The 12,537-nt window shown below is 57.0% G+C and overlaps 1 protein-coding gene across 2 annotated transcripts in view; it reads right to left on the bottom strand.

The window, feature by feature from the left end:
- The window catches only part of LOC131837220 (POU domain, class 2, transcription factor 3), a 105,081-nt gene that overhangs the window by 82,209 nt on the left and 10,335 nt on the right, over positions 1–12,537 (bottom strand). Inside the window, exons 2-4 of one of the 2 annotated variants that reach the window (XM_059183428.1) lie at positions 8,812–8,946; positions 7,511–7,691; positions 5,268–6,338 (exon numbers count right to left, since the gene is read on the bottom strand). In XM_059183428.1, the coding sequence (XP_059039411.1) occupies positions 6,073–6,338; positions 7,511–7,691; positions 8,812–8,946 (582 nt within the window). In that variant the 3' untranslated portion in view covers positions 5,268–6,072. Of the gene's footprint in view, positions 1–5,267; positions 6,339–7,510; positions 7,692–8,811; positions 8,947–12,537 lie in introns of those variants that run through there. The other variant, XM_059183423.1, reaches the window with a different exon arrangement.

Raw genomic sequence — 12,537 nt, 5'->3', positions numbered from 1 at the left:
TCGGCTCAGGTCATGATCTCAGAGTCCTGGGATCGAGTCCCGCATCGGGCTCTCTGCTCAGTGGAGAGCCTGCTTCCCTCTCTCTCTCTCTGCCTGCCTCTCCATCTACTTGTGATTTCTCTCTGTCAAATAAATAAATAAAATCTTTAAAAAAAAAAATAAAATAAAATCACAGCTCAGAGGCAATCTGATGGCTCCATTGCCAGGAGTAGTATTGCCGGACGGGGCTGGGCAGGGGGGTAGTGTTAGGTGACAGAGTGAGAGGTGCTCTGGGAACCAGGATAAAGCCACTGTTTCTGGGGAGAGGACCAGAGAGGACAAGGGAGTTAGGACCCTGAGCTATTCCCTGCCACCATATCCCCAATGCTGAGTCCCCAGCCGGAGACATGCTCTCCCCACCCCTACGGCCAGCCTTCACTCACCTCTAAAGGGAGGAGTTCACACAAACTCACAGCCCACTTGCACTTGAAGGTTCTGAAATATAGTAATCATACGGATTTGATTTTAAAACAGCATAACAATTGTCTTGCAATGAGCTATTCTGGTCTTGGGGACTGCATTGGGCCTGGATCTGCCCCTGCAATGACCCCTTCCGCAGAACCCCGCCTTGGTCCTTTCCAGACTCTGCCGGTCTACCTCAGACCAGGTAAGCCTCCGGGAGCTCCCGCACGCTCGGGGCAAGTCTAAGGCCAGCGCGCCCTCTTGCGGTGATGGGGCGCGTGTGACCTTGGCTTGAGCGTCCTTACCGCCAGACTGGAGAGCTCTCAGGGCTGTGGTGCCCTGAATGCCCTCCGTGGCTGGGGGACTTCAGGTGAGGGCCCCAGTTCCAGGCAGGTGGGAGATACTGAATCTCGGTTTCAGCATGCGGTTGGGTCTTTGGCCTGTGCTCCCACCGGAGGTCAGACTGCCGGGGAACCCCAGTTTGAGTCAGCCAGCCTTAGCCCCATCAATGCAGTGACAGGAGTCCTGGCCTTGTCTGGTGGCCATCCTGTCGCTGGACAGCTCTGCTGGTTAAAATGCCCCACTCCCACGGTGCCCTCTGGGGCTCCCGAGCTACATGCAATCCCACACCTCAATGCATAGAAGGTCAGGGGCCATTCCCCCGTTCATCCATTCGGAGTGTGTATTGAGTACCCACTGGCACTGTGGGTTAAGCTAGGGGCTGGAAACATAATGCAGGCCAGACACTGTCCCTGTCCTCAGGAGGTTCCCAAGCTGGTGATGCTTGTGGAGTGGGGAACAGGGAACGCAAGTTCCTGATACTGGACCACGTCCTCTAACTGAAACATGGAGGGGTGCTCCGGGGGCCTGCTGCGGGGCCCTGGGGGTGGGCAGCCAGTCACCACCGGGGAGGTGGACACCACACCCCCTGGGCCTGGAGCCTGAGGTGGCTTGTGACCTGCCTTCCTTCCCTCACTCCCCCTAAAGCCCCCTGAAGCTGGGCTCTTCCCCAAGAAGGGATGCCCCAGTCCCTGCCACATGAGTCTGTGTGCTCCTCTACCTCCCTTTCGCTTTCTTCCATCCCACAGTCCCTTCTTCTGGGTCTCCAGCAGGGAGTGCCGTGGTCAGCAGTAAGGGTCTCTGTGGGAAACAGAGTCAGTGCAACATGGAGGACAGCCTTTAACGAAGGTGCTTCTTATTCATGGAGGCACGAGCAGGATGAAGGGAACCAGGGAGTTGGGATTCTGAGAGGCTGGGACTGAAGAGGCAGGAAGAAATCGTGGTTTAGGAGCCCAAGGAGGTCTGGAGCTTGGAGCAAGGAAGCCAGTGCGGAGGTGTGTTCCAGAAGCAGGAAGGAGCAGGGATATATGCCTGGAAATCCCTCTCGTCCTGCCCTCTGATCTCCGGGGCTTCTCACTAGCCGTGCACGGGGTAAAGGGGCCCAGGTGAGGCCCATCCGCAGGTTGGTGTCCTGGGGCACAGAGCAGAACAGAAGAGGGTAGGGAATGAATGGGGTGGGGGGGCAACCGGAACAATCCGCAGGGCCGTTATCTGCTACCTGGCTTCAGTCAATAGTGGAGATCTGAGAGGAGACCCCAGAATTCTTTATTTAACATTTTTCAAGGTCTAAGTGGCCAACACCATGTGGTAAGATCAAGTGATAGCTGGTGTGATGGTTCGTTCCGCATGTCAGTTTGGCTAAACCATGGTCTAACACGAATCTAGGTGCTGCTGTGAAGGTATTTTTGTGGATGTGATTGACAACTACAATCGGTTGGCTTTAGAGAGATCGCTCTCAAGAATGTGGGTTGGCCTCATCCAATCAGTTGAAAGCCTTAAGAGCAAAAAGCGAGGTTTTCCCAAGAAGGAATTCGGCTTCAGACTGTAACATAAATGCTGTCTGAATTTCCAGACAGTTGACCTGCCCTGCAGATTTCTGACTCAAGATGGCAACATCCACTTTTGCATAAACTGCTGGCATTTTGGACTTTCTAGATCCCACAATCACATGAGCTAATTTCTTACTATAAATCTCTCCCTCTGTGTATCCTAGTGGTTCTCTTTCTCTAGAGAACCCCGACTGCTGCAGCAGGAATGTGGGGAAATGGGCCTCTCGTGCACTTGCTGGTGAGGGTGTAAGTTGGGACAGCCCCGGCTGGAGGGGAGTCTGTCAGTCTCTACCAAATATTGGGTTTTGCAGCATTCCGTTTTTAGCATTTCTCTACAGCATGGCTTGGAGGAGCAAGTCACGGACAATTTGGGCACCGGCAGCCACAGGCCTGACGATCTGAGGCAGAATGCCAGCCAGCAAGGACAGGCTGATGGCCAGCGAGGCAGCCGCCTCTTTGCAGATGAGGAACTAGGGGCTGGTGAGGGGGGGCAGCCCACCCCCGAATGCACACAACTCGGATGAGGCTGTTACCCTCATTCTCACAGGGACTGTTACCCTCGAGTTTTACTTCTTAGGAGGGGTCCTTGTCCCGTTTTTTTGCCAGACTCCTCGGTGGTAAAACCCACCTTATCCAGGTTCTAGGACAGAACTTACCTTGAGTTTGCAGAGAAAGGAGCCTGAAGAAAACCCAAAGAACATACAGCAAGGCCCAGCCCAGGTTGGGGTGATCCTGCCCGAGGGTGCCTGGCGCCACCTGCGGCTTCTTTGTGTTGAAGAGGTTCCAGTGAGACCCAGGGTCCTGGCCTCCCATCTGAGCCCTCCTCACCGTGGTCAAAGGGAGCAAGCAGGAGCCTGTTCTTGCCGACTCCAGTCATGGGGGACCGGTGGGCACACCCCCATATGTTCAGGGCTTGCTACTGCGGGACTGGCCTCGGGGGTGCTGCCCACCTCATACTGCTCCCCCTCTCCCCACCCCACGGGTGAGCTGTGCTCTCTGGGGTCCCAGGGGGCCAGTCTGATAAGCCCATTAGGGTTAGTAGGTATGTGGAGTCAGAAGGTTGAGGGTTGGATCCCAACGGCGCTCGAAGCAGCTGTCTGACCTTGGGCAAGTCACATAATTTTATTGCTGAGCCACATTCCTAAAGTGTCCCAGGATCGCTACCAGGAGCAGACGAGCTAACGGATACAAAGTCACTTCATCAGCTCGGAAACACCAGAGAAATAAGTGTTGGTCGTAGATCTGGTACCTAGTACCTCCCCTGAGTGTTTTCACAAGTGGACAAAGGCGTCTTGAGGAAAGTAAAGCCTTATCTGGGCATTTCTCAAATAGCTGACCCTGAACAGGTATTTAATGAGCTGAGCTCTCAAGGGATTTCGAGGTACATGGACCCCTGAGACCCTCGCCAGAGAAGTGACTGCAGGGTTGGCACTGGAGCTACCTGACAGCGAGGGGGTGGGGAGGATGGTGGGCGGGGGGGGGGGGAGTCGCTTGGAAGGAGGGGGCGTGGGCTTTGCCTGAGTGTGGCATCAACCCAAAGGCTCAGGGAATCGTAATTCCCATCCCGTGCCGCAAGACCAGGCAGGGTAGTCTGTGGTGACAACGGGGTCCAGATCCCCCTCATGGCAGGCGAAAGGCAGGCTGGGGGGTGCTAGTCATTCCCAAGGAAGATTAGAAAAGCACCCTTCAAAAAACAGCCTTATTTTAGGCTATTTGAAAGTGAGGAGAAAAGGTATACGACCTGGGGACCCCACCCTCAGCAAATAAGGCACATATAGGATGGGGCGAGGGCGGTGCCTTCTCCCAGCAACCCCCTCCCCGACCCAGAGCAGGACTGAGGGCCTGGACTGGGCAGCAGGGGAAGGAGGAAAGGGCCCCGGGGAGGAACACCTCCCTCCCTGGCTGCTGGCACCACTGAAGCTGGTCCTTGGAAACGGGTTCAGGAAGAGGCATACCTGCCTGAAATGAAGTCTCCCCGCCCATCCCTAACTTGACCATGGCCAAGTAAGCCTGGCTCCCACCACAACCCTCTGGGTTGTACAGCTTCAAGGAGCAGCAGCGGCTTGTTCTGGGGAGCAGAGTAAGGGAGGGCTGTCCTGACATCCTGTTTCCCTTTCCAAGGCTGATGAGGAAGGGGTTCTTTCTCTCGTCTCCTCCTTCCTCAGGAGTCCCCTAGGGGACACTTGGGACTTTTCCACCCCCTGTAGCACTCTTGTCCTGCCCTGTGCTCAGTCTCCTCCACATGCTGAGTACCTACCATCCTTCTGCTCCAAGCAGGGGCCCACCTGGTCCAGGAGTCTCCTGATAAATCCAGCCTGCACACCCCTCCTTCCCAGAAGCCTTCTAGCACCCAGCTTGGCACTTCCTATCACAGCCTCTTTATACTGGACGGTACTTTTGATGTGAAGAGGCCTTCAAGAGGCCTGGTTTAGCTGTCTCAGGTTTACAGGTGAGGATACTAAGACCATGAACACTAACGATATTAATGGCGAGTACAGCGAGTGCTACGTGCTGGTTGCTTCCCGTGAGTGAACCCACGCCAGCCACACATTGAAGCTCATTGTATAACTGAGAGAGCTGAGGCACAGAGAGGTAAAGTAGCCTGACCCAAAATTGTGCAGGAAAGAAGAATCAAGGCCAGGATTTGAACCTTGAAAGTCTGGTTCTGGAGTCCATGCCTTGTTTCTTGCCCACCTTGGCTCCCTTGCTCATCTATATCTGTCTCTTCTTCTGTGCAGTTTTGTCTTATTCTTCCCTAAACTGCGCCCCCCTCCCCGCCCCCCTGGGTCCCGTCTCCGCTGCGCAATGGCCTGAGCACAGCAGATGCCTTGGAAGGTGTCCGAAGCAGGGTCACCGGTCATGTAATGGAACACTCCTGACACCAGGTGGCAGCATCGGCCAGGAGTGCTTTCAGAACTCTGCACGGTGCCCCGTCAGTCAAATAAAAATTTAAACTTTTATTTCTGGTACAAATGATAAATACTTTGCATTAAAAATCTGGGATTCAAGTTTTCCTCGTACTTCATGCTCCCTCCCTACCCCAGAGCCTTACAAAAATTTTTCCGTTTAGAGTGCAGGACGCTGGTGCCTGTGGTCCCCACAGGGTCTGGGTCGGCAGGGAAAGGCACATATGGTTTGTCTCCGGGCTGGGAGGTCCTCACGTGCCCCCGCGTTGGAGGCCAGCAATGACAAGAATGCGCTGTGATATGGTGTAGGGGCTACGGCGACGGTCCCTGGCAACCCCCCCTCCAGGGCGGGGATCCCCTCCTTGGTGGGCATTGGGTGGTGCAGAGGGGCCGGCTCCTTCCAGATGGGTGAGTCGGGGAAGGTGTGTGTGTGTGTGTGTGTGTGTGTGTGTGTGTAGGTCGGTGTCACAGGCACAGACACCTTCCAGGATTGAAACCTTCAGAGTTAAATAGAGTCACGGGCCATCACATTTTGGTTGCTTGAAAGAGAACACTTCAGGGGGAGCTTAAGGGGAAGGGGGCAAATCTGGAGAGCCCCCTTCTCTCTGTCCCCAAGGGAGGCACAGGGTGGGTGGGTGGGTGGGGCTGCCTCCATGAGTTAACCCCTGCCATGCCACACCCGTTTCACAGTCTCACGTGATGAAGTCAGAGGCTCCCAGGCGATCGAGGGAAATAAGGCGTCCGTGGGAGGGGTGCCACCCCCTCTGGTGGCCTGGGGAAGAGCGGGGAACCCAGAGCAGCCACCTCAGGGACCACCGTCTTCTCCCCCCGCCCAGCTAGGGCTCCTCATCCCAGAGGCACAGCTGCCTGCGGGGCACGTAGAAGTCGAAGCCGTAGTTCTTCTGGCAGCTGCGGATGCCGCACCTGTAGGGGGCCGGCCGGTCGCGGCTGTGGCAGTATTTGAGCAAACATGGGTACCAGGCCAGGCTAAGGCCATAGCGGCAGATGCATGGCCTCCCGCTGTCCCCCACCTGCCCGCAGCGCCGCAGCCCCGAGGGCTCTGTGGCCTCAGGCAGAGCCTCAAACACGGAGCTGTCCACACCTGGCAAAGAGAGGCGGGGGTCAGTGGGGGGGAGAGGCCCTGCATGGCCTCCTGGGGCCTCCCGTCAACCCGAGGAGCCAACTACCCGTTCTTGGTCTCCTGGCTGATGGATGAGAAACCAGGCCCAGAGGGGTTTAGTGATCTGCCTGAGGTCACAGAGGGAGTGGAGTGATAAGGGAACCCCAGGCCATCTGATTTCAAGGCCTCCGCGTGGCAACACCGCCCTATGCTTAGAAACATCGCTCTACTAGAATGTGACGGAGTAGAGAGTCAAGGAGGGCGGCTTCAAGGAGGTGGCACCTATCTGAGGACAGCCAGCACGAACGTGCTGGGACATCAGCGTGGCCAGGGCACATGCATGGGTGCGGGAAGGAGATGGTGGTGACCTGGCCCCTGACATCGGCTCAGTGGCCGTGGGAGGGACCAGCCCCGGGGGGCAGGGGGCCGTTTCAGACTTGCACCGCAATGTGGGGTGCAGCTCACCAGGGAGGGCTGTGTGTGGAGGGCATGAGCACAGCTCTCTGGGCATTTCGAAATCCAGGGGAGCCCTGGGAGGGGCAGGCACTTGCCCAGTGTTCAGCCGGCTGGGCAGAAGGACCAGGGACCTGGACTAGAGCTGTGTTATCTCCTGGTGTCCTCTACAGGGAGGACCCGAGGACGGTCCTGGGAACAGTGTCAGGAGAGGTACTGGCGGCAAAGCCACACAGGCCTAAAGGCAGGGAGCCCACAGAGACTCCGGGGCCCTCAAGGAGCTCGGTGGAGAGCTGCTTACACCAGAGGAGACGCGAAAGAAAGGAGAGGTGCTGAATTCCGAGGGGACAGCAGAGGTGGACGGGCAGGAATGGGTGTCTTTGGGCGCCCCCGGGACCCTGCAACCTGGGCCTCCCTCCATGATGGATATCCCATCTGTGTTCTCACTAAGGGAAGGAACAAGGTAGGCGCTGCCTGGGTATCTCCCTCCATGGGACCTAGCAAGTCACAGTTCTGTATGTCCCTACCTGGAAAGGGTCACTTTCATCTGGCTCACTCAAGAGCCACATGGGCACCCCTTCCTCCAGGAAGCCTGCCCTGACCAATCCCAGCCCAGCTTCGGGGACCCTCTGCCGAACTCCCGAATCTCCCGACTCTCTATCCTGGCCAAGGCAACACCACTGTGGTTGCACCCCGCTGACCTTGCTCCAGCCAGAACCGGACGTCCTCCTGGCGAGTGTAGATGCTCTCCGCGGCCTCGGCGCACACGTTGCGGAGGTGGGGGCTCAGCAGGCCCCCTTGGCTGAAGTTGACGGCGACGTCCATGTGCAGGTGCTCCAGGCCCCGCACCTCCTCGGCCTGCCGCACCGCCCGTGGGTTCTTCTGCGGGGAGAAGAAGAGCCGCTCCCACCTGGCCTCAGAATGCTCTGCCCACCCCTTGCTTGGTGCCCAAGTGTCAGGCAAGCCAAGGCTGGTGGCGTTTAGAGCCCTGGGGCAGGCTGGCCATCAAGGGGCGCTAAGCATCGCCTCCACCTGGTGGAGAAACCAATGTTCAGGGCAGAGCCAAGCCCTTCTGGCTGGCCACCGGCTGACGTCTGAGGCTGACGGGGAATTCTGACAGTGGATGGGGGTGGTGCAGGTGGCCAGCTAGGCAAGCTGTCCCAAAGCAGATGACCTCTGGGGTCCCAGACTTTCCAACATGCAGGGGGTGGGGTCTCTGGGAAGGGCCTCAAACAGGCCATGCTGGAGGGTTCTGGAACTTAGGTGAGGCTGGGGAGAGGCCCAGGGTCCAGGAAGGGTTGGGGCACAGGCCAGCAGGCTGGAGTGTTCTGAGCACAGTGTGCATTAGCTCGTTTAATTCCCAGAACTCATTTCTCAGTAAGAAAATAAAGGCCTTGGGCCGCCTGGGTAGCTCAGTGGGTTAAAGCCTCTGCCTTTGGCTCAGGTCATGATCTCAGGGTCCTAGGATCGAGCCCCACATCGGGCTCTCTGCTCAGCAGGGAGCCTGCTTCCCCCTCTCTCTCTCTGCCTGCCTCTCTGCCTACTTGTGATCTCTGTCTGTCAAATAAATAAATAAAATCTTAAAAAGAAAAGAAAAGAAAAGAAAGGCCTTGCTGGCGAGGTCACTCCTGCAATGTCACCTGGATGAGGAGTGGTGGTAGATTTGACCTGAGAGTTCCAGCCCCCAGCCTTCACCATAAAGGGGGAAGATCTGAGATTAGGGGACTGGAGGGATCTGGCAGTTGGGGGGGCCCTGCAGATTAGCGATCTGGGTGATGGGGTTCAGTATGGCCTAGGGCACAATCAGAGGGCTGGGGAGTACAGGGTGGGAGTGGGGTGCCAGGGAAGAGGGCCAGAGTGGGTCAGGGGCCGGGTGGGAGACTGAAGTTGGGGTAGGGTCCAGACTTGGGGCCAGGCTGGCTGCAGGGCTTGGAGCGGGGGTGGGGGGGGGGCGGCGGCGGGGCAGCAGCCAGGCCGGGGCAGGCCCGAGGCGAGCACTCACCTGTCGAAGCTTGGCCATGGCCTCACTGGGAATGATCTCATTGTGGTGAAGCCGGGTGACAAAGCAAAGTGCCTGGAACTGACTCTGCCCCTTCTCCAGCTCCCCCAGGATCAGGGCTCGGAAGATCTTCACATCCTGATGGGAAAGGGCAAGAGGATGGGGACCTGCTGGAGCGGGTGGGCGCCTCCCCGCAGCCCACCTAGCTCTATGCTCGGGCCTCAGACAGGACGTAGGCCCAGACCCTGCCCTGCAATGGACATTTCCCTTCTGCTGGCCTAGGAATTTTTTTCTTTCCCATTTAAACCCATGACTTGAAAGAAACACATCCCAGATGTTCCAAAGCCTCCTGGCAAATCTCACCGCGGGAACCATCGGAAAGCATTCCCAAACAGAGCCCTTTACAAGTACAGAATTTCACCTGAAAAGAAACAGCACCTTTGTTTGGTGCCTGGTTCTTTCACAGCTGGGCCCTCGGTGGCACCCCTGTGGCACCCAGATCAGGGTGGGTCACAGCCCCTATAAACAACTGGACCAGGCGTACTAGGGGAGGGACTGAACTTCTGACAAGCCTAGATCCCAGAGTTCCTCTCACAGACATTCTTATTCGGGAGGCCCAGAAACTGGTGCCCCTCAAAAGGCCTCAGGGTTTCTGATCAGCCGGCCTCCTGGCCATCCCCAAACGTCAGAGGGAGGGAGGGGGCGCAGGATGGGGCTGAGGGCAGACACCACGCTGGCTGGCTGTAGCTGTTGCCAACTTCTGGCGAGACAGACAGGCGTGGCTCACCTTTCCCCTCCCCTCTCCACTTCCCCTTTTCCCATGGGGTTACTAATGGCATTACCAGCAGGCCAATGGCTCTTTCCTGTTCCTCAGGCATTGCATGAATGCGGGGGGTGCTGGAGGGGAGCAGAGAGAGAGGGGCCGCAGGGGAGGATGGGGTCCCCCTCCCAGTCTGGCTGCTGGAACCCTGTGCTCTCACCCAACTCTGGACTAGGCTAACTGCTTCCAGTGAGAAGTCAGCAGGTCCCAGTCAGAAGTGGTCTAAATCTGTCAAGACCCCCCCACCCCGCCCTGGCCAGGGAGGTCCTCTGGCCATAATGACCATCCCTGTCCACTGTCCCAACGGCCCTGTCTTGGCACTGGGCATACACAGCCTTGCTTGCTGTACATCTTTCAATGCGCGTGCCCTGGCTTCACCCACTAAGAGAGCCCGCATTCTCGGAGGGCTTCCTGAGCGCCCACTAGAGTACACGTGCTCTGAAACGGGGGCCGAGGGCTCCCTTGGGTTCCTGTAACACAACGAGGGGGAGCTGCATCCCAACTCTGCAACGTATTAGCCAGGGCCCAGCCATAGGTTCCAGCTTCTGTAAGCCTCACTTGTAAGACGGGGACACTGAGGCATTTAGCTGGTCAGGTTGTGGTGAAAACTGAGTGAGTGTGCAGGGCCTAGAAGAACGTCCACCCCGACCCAGTGCTCAGCAGGGGCTCGCTGGGGGCATCTCCTCCCTGCAGGTGACTGGAACCCGTCACTGCCACCATCCCACAAAGCCGCATGCGCTTGTCAAGTCCTTTGCCTCTCCAGGGGCGTTTCTCTTGATTCCTTTTACTACAAATGATCTCTAGGACAAGGGGGGTGTGGGCATGTGTGGGAAGATTTTCCACCAATAGTGCAGAAAGGGAGACTGAGGCCCAGCTGGTGAGAACGTCCCCTTGAGGGTTTTGTTGATGCCAGACTTGTGGGGAAGGTGAATCAGAGCTCGGGTGAACCCCAGCTTCCTCTCGACAGGAAATCCGCTCTTGGGCCAAGAGGCTGGACTCTCCCCGCCCTGCCAGCCTGGGCCACCGGATCTTTCATTCGCTCGGGTCGACTGGAGGCTGGCCCATTCCTGTGCTTTCCACTTAGGGCTCACTTCCTGCCAGGTGAGACCCGATACCAGACTTCCCCTCTGAAGGCTGGAGTCAGCTGGGTGTCCCTGGCAGGACCCGGTGGGGCGGGAGCTGACATCTATCTCCCGGGGAGTTTCAGCAATGACTCTTTAAAAGAGCCTTATCTATGGGGCGCCTGGGTGGCTCAGTGGGTCACACCTCTGCCTTTGGCTCAGGTCATGATCTCAGGGTCCTGGGATTGAGCCCTGCATCGGGCTCTCTGCTCAGCGGGGAGCCTGCTTCTCCCACTCTCTGTCTGCCTCTCTGCCTACTTGTGATCCCTCTCTCTCTCTCTCAAATAAATAAATAAAATCTTAAAAAAAAAAAAAAAAAGGAGACTTATCTGGAACAGTCACAATGTCCTCTCCAAAGCCACCTCCACATGCCAAACCCTGGGGTCCGATGGCTGCGGAGTGGTCTCTCTGCTCAGGGATATCCCCTCTGTTGTATTAAACAACAATGTTGGCAACATCAGCAAAATGATACCAAAATGGGAATCTGACGGTGGGTAAAGACAGAGACTGAGGATTTCTCATTGACAGAGACGATCTACCTATGGAGGGCATGGATTTATTGAAGTTTATAACTGGAAGGGACAAGTCATTGTTATTATGAGTCAAATAGGATGTATTGTCCTGTTTAAAATCTTTACAACAGGAGGTAGGGAGGATGATTATGACTTAGTTGGGAACGGGTTACTTGCTCAAGGTCATGGGACTAGGAGGAAATGAGGCTGGAATTTTAACCCTGGGCAGTCTGACTCCCAAGCCTGCGCTCTCTCGGCCACAAGGCCCCACTGCCTCCCAGATGTCCTTGGTGGCTTGAGAAACCAAAGCCCAGGCCCAGAGAGGTGCGGTGGTCTGCCCTTGGCCACACTATTGTAAATGGCAGAACCAGGATCAGAACTCAGTTTCCTTTTCCAGCCATGCCTGGAAGTCCTGTGTAGACCTGCCCTGGGAGTGTGGCAGCTGGCATTCACAGTTCTGTGTGACTAACAAGAACCATCGTCTGACACAGAGAGGAGGGTTCCCGAGGCCAGGTCACCTTTCTGTCCCACCTGCCAGCCTGCCCAGAACCTCTGCGGACCATACATTCTCCAGTCTTCTTGGCCCTATTTCTCCACAAAAACCACCTTCCACTTGCTGACCCTGGGAGGGAGCGGCCACCCCTAACTTCTGGACCTACTTGGCTCCATTATCCTGGCCGGTGTCCCTCCTAGCTTCTACTCTCTACACCTGACTCACTGCCAAGGTTCCAGGGGCCCCTCTCCCCCAGCACAGAGGAAAGGGCAGGGGGACAGGTCTCCCTGCTTCAGCAAACATCTGGCCAGATGCTAGGCCCCGGCCAAAAGAAGCCTGGCTCCCAAGTTTCCTCCTTGCCCGAGGGTGCCCTGGGATGAATCACCCGGATGTGGCCTCGTGCCCAAGGCAGATGGCACAGCTGGGGATGTCTTGGCACTGGAGGCAGGTTTCTCAGGTCCAGGACTCAGGCTTGGACTCCCGAGATGGCAGTTTCTGTAAGGCTACTGCTTGTGTGAGCTCCTGGGAATGTGTAGCCCACTGCAAAGCCGCAGAGCCTCCCGGGACCAGGCCTGACCCCCGCGCACCAGGGAGAGGCTCATGTGCCATGGAGGTCACGAGCACGGGCTGACATCCTTCGTGGTTTTAAGCAAAGCTCAGGAGCAGACAGGTTGTAGGACGGCCTGGTAGTCACGAGCAAAGGCTCTGGTGTCCAAACTACCTAAGTTCCAATGCTGGCTTTGCTGACACCAGCCGTGGAACCTTGGGGGAATGCATGTCCCT

The sequence above is a fragment of the Mustela lutreola genome, chromosome 1 (assembly GCF_030435805.1).
Source record: "Mustela lutreola isolate mMusLut2 chromosome 1, mMusLut2.pri, whole genome shotgun sequence".
In the NCBI taxonomy this organism is placed as follows: Eukaryota; Metazoa; Chordata; class Mammalia; order Carnivora; family Mustelidae; genus Mustela; species Mustela lutreola.
This window is presented reverse-complemented; position numbering and strand designations above follow the sequence as displayed.